Source organism: Macaca mulatta, chromosome 5, assembly GCF_049350105.2.
Source record: "Macaca mulatta isolate MMU2019108-1 chromosome 5, T2T-MMU8v2.0, whole genome shotgun sequence".
Classification (NCBI taxonomy): domain Eukaryota; kingdom Metazoa; phylum Chordata; class Mammalia; order Primates; family Cercopithecidae; genus Macaca; species Macaca mulatta.
The window spans coordinates 35,530,066-35,542,376 of NC_133410.1; the positions used below are offsets into that span (position 1 = coordinate 35,530,066).

General features: G+C 37.2%; 1 protein-coding gene across 1 annotated transcript in view; it reads left to right on the forward strand.

The window, feature by feature from the left end:
• Positions 1-12,311, forward strand: part of DTHD1 (death domain containing 1) — a 67,304-nt gene that overhangs the window by 20,495 nt on the left and 34,498 nt on the right. Inside the window, exons 6-7 of the mRNA XM_078002614.1 lie at positions 6,894-7,058; positions 8,919-9,208. Coding sequence (XP_077858740.1) covers positions 6,894-7,058; positions 8,919-9,208 — 455 coding nt within the window. The remainder of the gene's footprint in view (positions 1-6,893; positions 7,059-8,918; positions 9,209-12,311) is intronic.

Genomic DNA, 12,311 nt, shown 5'->3' on the forward strand with positions numbered 1-12,311 from the left:
AGACATGGATTTGTACTGGCCATCACTTTGGCACACACATAAAAGAAAGATATCAGCAAAATAAAATTTGTTAAGATATTTCTAAAAATAAATAAATAAATAAATAAATGGTGCTGGGAAAACTAGCAAGCCATATGTAGAAAGCTGAAACTGGATCCGTTCCTTACACCTTATATGGAAATTAATTCACGATAGATTAGCAACTTAAATGTTAGACCCAAAACCACAAAAACCCTAGAAGAAAACCTAGGCAATACAATTCAGGACATAGGCATGGGCAAGGACTTCATATCTAAAACACAAAAGCAATGGCAACAAAAGTCAAAATTGACAAATGACCACCTCTTTTTAAATTCCGTATTGTTTTACTTCCCTTATGTTTTCCATCTCCCTGTCTCTATGTGCCATATTCTGTGCGATTTATTCACATTCCAGTTTGAAATGGCAAAAATAACGCATACCTTAAAAATGTACTTTTAATCTATTATTTGAGTTTTGTTTTAGACAATTATATTTTTTATTTCTTAAAGTTCTATTTTCCCAGCTACTGGGAAGGCTGAGGTGGGAGCACAGGAGATTGAGGCTGTAGTGAGCCGAGATCATGCCACTACACTCCAGCCTGGGTGACAGAGTGAGACCCTGTTTAAAAAAACAAAAACAGAAACAAAAAACAAAAAAAAGTTCTACGTGGCCCTTATTTAAATCTCCCTAATTATCTTTAGAGTTTCCTCCTGCTTACTTATTTGTGGGATACTGTCCTTTATTAAACTTTTCATATATAGTTGTTTTCATCTTAAATCTCCTAATTCTAACATCTGAAGTCTTTGGGAGTGTTTATATCTGTCATCCATGGCATTTACCTTCTAATTTGTTTGAGAACTTTTGCTTGTGAGCATGCAAACGTGGGGTTTCTTCAGGCATAATGGAGTTGCTTTCCTCAAGGTGGCATTTGTTCCCACCTCTGCTGAGAACCATCTGCTACTTACCTGGGGCTACATTAACCTTCTTGAGAGTCTTGGTGAAGATCTCAAGTTCACCTTTCCCACATGGCTGTTACCCCAAGGACTGACAGCTTCATGTTCTGCTCACTTGATTATTGCTTATGGTTGCATGCTCCTGCATCTACATTATAGGAAAGGTGCTTGCCATCTTAGTAATCCCCTCATTCCTGCCTGGTTTCTCCCTTAGCTGCAACCCTGACTTCACACATTTTATTTGGAGAGGAGTTTGGAAAATTTCAAAAGAATTTGTATCAAAAAATTCTTTCAAAAGTATGCAAGTCAAAAAAAAAAAAAAAGTATCAAAAAGCACATTTATCAAGATCTAGTTGTTTTAAACTAGAGATTATTCTAAATTTGTTATTTATAATTGTGGATTTTGTGTATTAAATTTATAATATTTTAGACAGTCTACCTAAGAAGGAAATGACAATTTTATAAATAATGAAATCGCACATACTACATTTTCCTTTGTGCTTATCAGTGAGTGCCGTATTGTCAACACAGGCAAATCTCATTTAATGGAGTGAAATTGTTTCAATGAAACATTGAAGTAAATGCTTACAGAGAAAGTAAGATTTGTTTAATGTGTTAAATTTGGAGGTAGTGTATTTAGAAGTATTTTTAATTCATATGTACTATTTTCTGTAAGAAAACAAGGTTCCCTGTGAATTGGAATGCCAAGTGGGAAATAATTTAGTTTTTAAATACAAAAGAAACTATCCTTGAAAAATTCCCGATAGTGTCTATTTCCTAGTTACAGAAACAAAATATTAAGGTGCATTGGAGCAGATTTTTTAATCTTGTGAAAAATCTTTTGAATGTCGTTTGTGTGGTATTTAGGCAATTTAACTGGGAAATATGTAATTGTGTACTGTTAGGCTTGAGAAAATGCAGACTGGAGGATATATCTATTGTTTTCCCTGCTAGACACCTTATGTTTTGGGAATTGTACCACAATTTCTGCAAATTGCCCTTTCTATCCATGCAGATGCAATGGGAGCTTCTATATTCATTAATATCCCTACGTATAATTAAACACTTGAACCACAAGAGGCTGATTGTAATTCCCTGATGCCTAATAAAAAGGGTAATTTTGGGTGTAGCTCATACCTTAGGATATAAAACTCAGAAGTTGTCAACAACCGTGATTTCTGCTGCTGGAAAAAGAATGATTATTAATAGTACTAGATAAAAAAGGAAAGATGCAGAGAAGAGAAGTAATTAGACAAAGATGATATTCCAATTCCAGACAGAGTTTATATCTGAGGCCCTCCACATTTGTCTCTTTTCCCCATTAACAATCAAGGATTACTATAATTAATTTATAACTAAGTAAAATGAATTTGGGTTTCTGTTACCTGTACCCCAAAGAGTCGTATCCAATACATCTACTTATCTGTATACTCCTTGGTATATGAATCTTATTGTCCCTAGGGATACACAGACAAATCTACAGAGTGAACAGAGTCTCCTGAGATGAAAGAGATTGAAGTCATCACTCCCTTTTTTTTTCCTGAGGTGCAACATTATTGAAACGTTTCTGTTGGATTTAAGTGGATATTCTGCTGTCAGCTGGCAAGAAAAGATAGCATAATAGAGAAAGAAATTTGAATGGATGACTAAATTTCAGCCTAGGATGACCTGTGCTCATTTATTGTCCAGAAACTGGATAAAATATAAGACAGTTCCAGCACTGTGAAAATTTCTTTAAAAAAATTACTGTGTGGGCATGTTGGGGGCCAGGGTGCATGGGTCCACTAAGGTACAGTGTCATTGGGAGCTCAAGCTCAGGGTGGAATAACTGAATCACATATAGCATAACAGTGGAAAGAGAGTTTTCTTCTTTTTCCTCACCTTAAAAGCTATTGCCAGAGTAGTGGCACACGTAGGTAAATACACCAAACGAGGGCACTGCATCAGATCATGGAGGATCTTTTGTTTTCAGTAGCAGTGAGGCAGCAACATCAGCAAAGCAAAGGAGAATGGGACGATACATGAAGACCGAGGACTACTTAGATTATGTAGGGTTTTTTCCTCTGTACAATAATTGTAACTGTGACACCTTGAACTGAGTAAAGCTCCAAGAGTAGATGGACCTACAGTCAGAATGTACAGTTATATCAAGAGAGAACGTTTCTCTCAGCTGTGTGGTAGGCACTCAGGTCATTTGAATTGATATCCAACAACCATTACACTGATTACAAATGGTAAAGTTAAGGTACACAATTTGTCATACAATATGTCAAATATTGACATAAATATGGCAATATTTATGACATAATATTAACATAAATATGACATGTTTTAAAATACGTCAAATATTTCACCACTTTAAAGTCAAAAAATCCATGTAAAAATAAAAACTACCAGAAATGTATCTATATATTGTAATATTTGACTTCAGACAATGTGGCTATGTGGACTTTCTTCTTCCCTTTACTTTTCCATTTTAAAGGAATTTTATAATCAACATGAATAACTTAAAATGGGAAAATATTTTAAGTTTTTTGAATACAGCATACCATTTAAAATTAATACTTTAATGAATAATTATAGTTTCCTGAGAAAAAGTTAACCTCAAAACATTGGTGACATTCACGTTTAAATATCTATGCATGATGAATATCACAAAGAAAATATCCCGAAAGTAAAATATAATATAGAATGAGAATTTTGATAGTTTGAATGCTTGTCAAGTTCTGTATCATATATTATTTTTTTCCACAGAAAAAGTAGCATGACATTTTAATCAGTAACCTCAGAGAGATTAGTACTGTCTGCGTGAATCCCAAGCAAAATTGGTCATTTTAAAATAAACACATTTAAAAAATAAATCTTTACTATTTTTGGAACTATCACTATGTCAGCATGTTGCCTTTTATGGAGTTTGATGAAGTGCTATTCACTGTCAGACAATACTAGTTGTCAAACTTTGCTAATAACATATATGAAGGAAATAGTTTAGTTGCAGAGCTGTTAACAGCTGCGAGACACAAGTATACCATCAGATTATTTAATTTGAATGTGGACTGTGCCTATTAAAGTTTAAGTTTAATCTTTATATCATTAAGGACTCTTGATTTAAGTGACAGGAAAGCAAATCCGAAGTATTTAAGCAAAAAAGAATTTTTGATATATGTAAATTAAAAATCTGAGGATGTATCTATCTATATATATATTTCTTCAACCAGGAAGAACCTAATCTCTCTTCCTCATCTCTATCTGCTTTCCTCTGTGCCAATTCCATTCTCTGACATGCTTGTTCCTCATTCTGGCAACATAGCTACATCTTTATAAGTCCAAGTTCAGTGGAAAAGAGGAAGCTTTTTCCCTATGAATATGCATAAAAGCCCAGGGCCTGATTCTCACTCCAGATCTATCACAAACTCATCACTGAATGGATCACTGGAACCAGAAGACAGATATAGTGCAGATTAGCCTAGGTTATGGCATGGTAACAAAACTCTCAAATCCCAAGGGCTTAAACGACAATCTTTGCATCTGTCGTGGCCATCAAACGTAGGCTGCTTCTTGGTCATACTTACTCTAGATAGAACAGCCACTGTTCGGTTGCTATGACAGTGGCAGAAGAAAGATCTTTGGCTAGACCCATATTAGCAATTAAGTGCTTGGCCTCAAAGTGACACATATTTTTTTTTCATTCACATCATTTACTGGAACTAGTCACTTGGCCCCATTCAACCACAGAGTCCAGGAAGTGTAACCCTGTCATATATTCAGATCAGGGCGAAATTGGATATTCTGGTGAGGAGCATTAATGAATGACAAATACACTATTTGCCTTAGGTTATATACCCAATGGTCCTAGGATTAGGGACAGCCCCACCACCCTTGGGAGCCTGCCGGTCTCCACAGATAATTTAGGTTTTCGACAGAAAAAAAAGTGAATGAATGCTATCAGAAAAAAAATTACATTCAAGTCAATTTCTAGTAAATGACCAACATTCTGGATTCAGTGAGAGTGTAACTTCCTGTGTAAATAAATTATTAACTTCCAAGGGTTACAGAATTCACCATATCTGTGGTTATAACCCAGTAGCATAAAAGTAAATGTTATTTTTCCCCTAAGCTCCTAATTTTAATCTAGCTGATCCCCTGAAGTAACCAATACAGAGTAAGAAGTTTTCAGAGTAGACATTTTAAATCAAGTTCAGTTTCTAATCTGAATCCATGGGTCATAGGACACGTCAACCTGTGAAAGTAAGTTGGTTTTTAAGCCTTTAACTCTAGTTCACTTCACAAATGAATATATGAAATTCACATTCTGGTCTCCATTCATATACCATGGCTCTGTCTCTTTGTGGAGTGTAGGTAGCATCATTAGACTAGGTATTTTTCCCCAAAGATGTTCAGTATTAGGGACTTTTCTTCCTTCAATTGTAGGGAACAGATGTTCACTTAAACAAATTCAATAAAATATTTTATTTTGAGGCTACAATAGTGAACCTCTGCTTTCTCTATCTCTAGGACTATATGGATCTCTAGGACTATATGGATCCTCTCCTCTTGATTTTTCTCCTTTTCTCTCTTAGCATCTATTTTTCCTTTCTGAATAATCTTTCTGCTTATTAATTTTCATTGGCCAAGGTACCACAGAAATAGGACTGTGATAAGTTACAGTCCCTGGACCACTTAGTCAAATTCCAAAGAAAGATAATCAAATTGGCTGGCCGTTGGAAATTGGTATACTGTTAGTCACATGAGCTGTGGTTGGGGAAAAATATCACATGGCACATACAGCCAATTTCTTTAGGGCCTTTGGGTGGGGCAGGCTACACAAGAAGGAAAATTGTACAAGAAAGTAAATTGGCTGTGCCTACAGTAGAAAGTAGAGTTAGAATATTAATACTACTTACGCTCACTACAATTATAAGTGCTTTACAAATATTAATTCATTTAATCCCATGATGTTGGTACTTGTATTAGTCCATTTTCATGCCACTGATAAAAATACACCCAAGACTTGATAATTTATAAAGAAAAAGAGGTTTAATGGACACAGTTCCATGTGGCTGGGGAGGCCTCACAATCATGGTGGAAGGTGAAAGACACGTCTTACATGGCAGAAGGCGAGAGAGAATGAGAGCCAAGCAAAAGGAGAGACCCCTTATAAAACCATTAGATCTCATGAGACTTACTCACTACCACAAGAACAGTATGGGGGGAAACTGCCCCCATGATTCAATTGTCTCCTACCAGGTCCCTCCCACAACATTTGGGAATTATGGAAGCTACAATTCAAAATGAGATTTGGATAGGGGCACAGCCAAACCATATCAGTACAATTATTATTTTCATATGATAGATAAGAAAACAGATTCAGAGAAATGAAATAATTTGCTCATAGTCATACAGTTCATAAGAGGCAGAGCCACCCAGGCTTTGAAACTGGGCAGTTTTGCTCCTGGGTTTGTGCGCTTACCTTTTTTGCTTTACAACCACTGTTTGCTATTCTAGAGTATCTGGGTTTACATCAGTGAGTTTATTAATGTTTTTGGGTACTCTCTTAAATCTATTTTGCCAGTTTTAAAAAGCTTGTCATTCTCCAAAGCTCATCTCAAATATTAGCATTTTAACTTTGCAGGCTTCCCGAGCCTCTTGCTTCTGCTCCTAAACCACCGTGTACGTTTCTTTAATTATCACACAGGTCACTTTGTGCTGTAATCAGATAATACTGTGTTACTACGTGCTTCTGTAGGACAAGGGTTATATAGTTTGATCTCTGTATTTTTGGTGCAAAGCATAATTACTGGCACATAGTATGTACTTAATGAATTGTTATTAGATCATTCACAATGAAAGAATGAATGCATTAAATAATATTTAAACCGTGTAAATTGTACCAATATCTCTTCTGTTACCATCATATAGGACAAAAGGTGCCTCCATAAGAAAACCTGGGAAAAATGCCAGTGAATGTTTGAAATTACTGGGATTCAGAAGCCAAGACAGTGGTTGGTGTGAGCTTGATGATGATGTTGTGAAAACCATACAGAGCGGCTTGATATCAGTTGAATTGAATGAACATTTGCAGAGGTAATACAATAACAAACAATCAAAGTTGATGATACTCTTTTCTGATGGTCATAAATGGAGTTTATAGAAATGGAATAGTAAGATTACATTTTAATCCTTCAAATAGAAATATTAACCGTTCTTTAAAGGATACTTAAAATGCAAACCAGAATTGACACGGATATGCTATCTGTAATTTCATTTATGATAGTTAAACAAGTGCTTTTGGAAAGCACTCATAACTACAGGTTTCTGCTAACTCCAAAATAGTTTTAAAATAGCACCTTCATTTCTGAAATTCCATGGAGATAGTAATTAACTGTTCATATTATGCATATCTTATAACTATGTATAGATAAGCGGAATTTGTTACTTCAGTGCCCTCATTTTGCTTTCTCATTTCCATGTTTTCTACACAGCCCATTATGAGAAGAGTTTTAGACAGATTTAAGGTTCATGAAGGATAGCCACTCATAGAGACGGGTGATCATGTATCTAAAGTATCTAAAGACAGTTTTTATTTCATAATGGGAGGTTTTACATTTATGATTTTCTTGAATCCAGTTTCCTAGGAATAGAGTCTGAGATGAAAAGCAAGTGATTCATTGAAAGAGAGCTCTTGGGTAAATCCTGTAGGGCAAAGGAGGAAGATGGAAAAAACGATGGTTTCAGATGAAGTATTTCTGTAGCCTGACACCCTCTGGGGAGCTCTGCAGTACCAAGGTGGCTGGCTTTGCATCCCCACATTGGTTAGTCCTTGTCTGTGGATGTAGGGCTACTCTGGGTGAGGGCCTCTTTAAGGCCAAATCACTGGAGAAGAATTTGAGAACGGGTATCCCAGTCCAGGGAAAGAGGTCTGTATTAGTTTGTTAAGGCTGCCGTAACAATGTACCACACACTGGTGGCTTAAACAACAGAAACTTACTGTTTCACAGTTCTGGAGGCCAGAAGTACAAAATCAAGGTGCTAGCAGGGTTTGTTCTTTCCAAGGGCTGTGAGGGAAGGAGCTGCCCAGGCCTCTCTTCTTGGCTTGTAGATGGCCGTCTTCATGGTCTCAGGGTGTTTTCTCTCTATGCATTTCTATGTGTTGAAATTTCTCTCTTTTATGACACCAGTCATACTGGATTAGAGAAGACCCTAATGACTTCACCTTAACCTGATTAGCTCTGTAAAGTCCCTATCTCCAAATAAGGTCCCATTCTGAGGTACCAGGGGATACTACTTCAACACATGAAGGTGTATGTGTGCAGAGACGGTGATACATAATGCAGTCCCTCCCAAGGTCCATCCTAACGATCCTTCCCACCTACACAGAGATGCATATTTCAATCCCCATTTAATTATGGTATATATTCTGCATCCTATGGAGAGTCAATAAATTATTGTGTTCATCTCTCTCTTCTATATTTTAAATATGCTCTTTTGTAATTCTAATTAAAATATAACTTAAAATATGCTGCCATGTTTAGAGCTGAGCTGAGACTGTATGATTTCTTCGTTTAAGAACATGTTTTAGAATTTAGTTTGATTTGAGCTGGTTTCTTTTTTATCTCTTTCTCTTTTTTTTACAGAGATTGAGTTTTGCCATGTTGCTCAGGCTGGTGTTGAACTTCTAGGCTCAAAAGATCCACCCTCCATGGCCTCCCAAAGTGCTGGGATGCCTCCCAAGTGACGTGAGCCATGGTGCCCAGCCTGAGCCGGTTTCTTGATGGCCAAGAGTTTCTTTACAATCATTAATGAATCTAACTTGTTGGCCTTGAGAATACTTGATTTTAAAAGACGTCTGTTTGATAACGGCTCTTTGCTTGGGTGTTATTAGGTATCAGTGATGTTCTTGATGCTGCGTTTTTCCCTCGGGTCTCACCTCTTTCTTCCATGCAGGTTTATTGTACTTCACCTCTCTTCCACCATGGACAATAGTCGTTTGGTTACTTTTGTGAAATCTTTAGAGGAAGCCATGCTCAGCACCACTGCCTGCATAGTGCTGTCTCACCAGAAGGACAATCCACATAGAATAGCTGTTTTAGTGGTGCCTCCCAAAGATTTAAGCCAGGCACTTAAGAACCTGCGCTTGGAAGGGTTTGGGGGACCTCCAGAGCCATCTCGTCATTTCCAAGTTCGAGAAGGAGAACAACTTCTTTTAAGATTTACTGGAAACATATTTGCTTCAAGTACGTATAAAGAAATCTTTTTATATATTTTATGGGCTATAAGCCACAAGCTCTTCAAAAGAGTTTGCTAAACTTGTGTTACTAAGGAAACCTTCAGAGGATTGACGAGAGACTTTAGGAAGTAGGAAGAGAAAAAGACTTATGTATTATACTTCTTCCATTCCCATTTCTTTATTTTCTACTTAGGCAATGCATGTTCCTTTACAGGAAGATTCTAAGTGATACTTTTTAGAAACAGCCTTTTCCACAGTTACTATCTGAATCCAAACTAGGATCATATCTTTCCTACGACAGTAAAGTTGCCTTCTAAGTGCTTCCATTATTGGCCGTATGAAATCAATTACCATGTGGTAATAAGAGTGATCATTTAAAAACATAAATCATACTATATTATACCAGTGATTACAACCTTATTTTTACCTCCTATTCTATCTAAAATAATATCCAAACTCTTTAAGATGTTTTATAAAATAATATCCAAACTCTTTAAGATGTTTTACAAAGAATCTAACCTGGGCATCAGTGGACTCCCAAAAGATATGTGAATAGATCTATATTTCAGTATAATTGCCATATTTTTAATTCCATGTATTTTATTTTATATTTTTCAAAGACTACTCTGAGAATCAATGGGCAGTTTTCACCAAACTCTAAAGGAGTCTATGACAAAAAAGAAATTAAGAATAATTGATCTAGGCTGGGTGCATGGCTCACCCCTGTAATCCCAGAACTTTGGGAGGCTGAGGCAGGCAAATCACTTGAGGTCAGGTGTTCAAGACTGGCCTGGTCAACATAGTGAAACTTCGTCTCTACTCAGTTAAAAAAAAATTAGTCTGGTGTGGTGGCCAGTGCCTGTAATCCCAGCTACTGGGAGGCTGAGGCAGGAGAATCACTTGAAACTGGGAGGCAGAGGTTGCAGGTTGCAGTGAGCTGAGATCATCTAAATGACGTATGTACCTTGCTTACTTCTTTTACCGTATTTCTGTAGTGCTATTTTTGTTTTCACTCTAAATCTTATCACAATTTGAAATTATTTAATTAACTTATTTACTTTTTGTTCATATAGTTATGCTATGTCCTTTACCCTTCACCAGAATGAAAACTTCATGAGGGCAGTGACCATGTCTTTCTTGTTAATACATTCTCCGAGCCTAACATAGGAACTGGTATATCCAAAGCTTTTTTTTTTTTTTCTTTACAAAATGCTTTATTTTTGATATCAATCCAACTAAACATTGATACAAGTAATGTATTACCAGTTATTGTACACCGTAATCAAATACACTGAAGAAATATCATTGACTGATAAACAAACTATCACCTTCATTCTCTTCTGTACAATGTTTGATAGACTTATATCTAGAGAGTGATTTCAACAATGAGTTTTTCAGCCCTTGTAGTCTCCAGTGTCTATTGTTGCCATCTTCATGTCCATGTGCATCTAAGTTTAGCTCCCACTTATAAGAACATGTAGTATTAGGTTTTATGTTTCTGCATTAATTTGCTTAGGATGATGGCTTCTAGTTGCATCCATTTTGTTGCAAAGGACATAATTTTGTTCTTTTTTGTGGCTGCATGCTATTCCATGGTGTATATATACCACATTTTCTTGATCCAGTCCACTGTTGATGGGCACCTAGCTTGATTCTATGGCTTTGCTATTGTAAATAGTGCCGCAATGAACATGCAAGTACTTTTGATAAGTGTGTAGTGAATGAATGATTATATAACAGTGATGAGGAAAGCAAGCAGGATGAATATGAGAGGTGGCAGGAGAGATTAGAGAAGTGAATGAATAGATGAGACTAAAGCGGCCAAAGGAAAGAGATGAAGAGAAAGAGAAAAGGAAGAAAAAGAACATGAAGAGAAAACAGCTTTGTGGGAATAGAAAGCAAACGTTCTTTGAAAGAGTTGCCATCACAACAATTTCTTTTTCATTAAGTCAACACCTTCCTCTTTCTAACTGCTTGCCCTGTGGTGAAATAGCGTCTAACAGGTGTGTGTATAAAAATGAGGTGAGAGGGAAAATTCAGGACAGATTTTATGAAGATTTCTGGCTCTGGAGGCTTTCTACATTGACTTGAGGGGATGTGCTCTGTTTGTTTATAAATTAATATGGATCCCATTTATTTCATTATGCCTATTTTCTCTCTGATTCAAGAAATAGCTCCAACCTCATTGGTTCTTTTTTGCTTCAAAGAAGGGACAAGGCTTGAAGCTGATGCTGCTCTCCCCCCTTTTTTGATATCTCAGGAATAAGTGAGACCTAAAATGTCCGAATTTTAAGTGTCTATTCTACTCTTACATACAGGATTTCAGCATCTGAACCAGCTGACAGGACTTAGTGAGCAAGTGACAAAGATGGCAGAGAAGGGGGCAGGGAGGAGAGAGGAGAGAGAGGAAGGAAGGGTGGAAGAGGCCCCTTCCTACTTGGCTTCCGGAGCAGAAACCACAGCGTCCACCCTGGAGAAATCTCTCTAATGAGATATAGTACTAACCAGAAGTGTCCCACCCAAACTAATGATGCAAATGATTTTCCTGTAATACTGTGGACAGCAGCTGTGTTTACCAACCACCCTAAACAGGAGCGCATTACTGTTCTACTCACAAGCAGTGGTACTGAATATCCCACTGCCTGCTGTGGAGACTGGGGAGCACCTGCTAAACCAAGAGCATCCAAGGTAGCCGGCACCTGAGCAATTCCTCCGTATAAGGGATGGGGAAGAGTTCGCCTTCATTCAAGGAAAATGAGTCAGGCAGGATACCCAAATCCTAGGTTTGCTTTTCCTAGGGAGACAGGCTCAGATCTGGAGCCTCACTGGGTTTTTCTCTGCCTAAGAGGGACAAGATCCTCAGTAAACAATTGATACCTCATCCTGGTAAAAGAATTGATCCATCCTTTTATCAGGGCCTAGAATAGTCTCTGTGAAGCTCAAAGAGATAAAGCTAGAGATTCTCTGCCTGGAGGATTCTCCTCGCCCTCCCCACCCCCACCCTCACCCCCAGTTCTCTCCTACTGTATCTTCAGGTCTCACCTTAAAGATCATGTTCTGAGAAGCTTTCTCTGTCCTTCCTGATTATGTCAGAACTTATTTTATTTTTT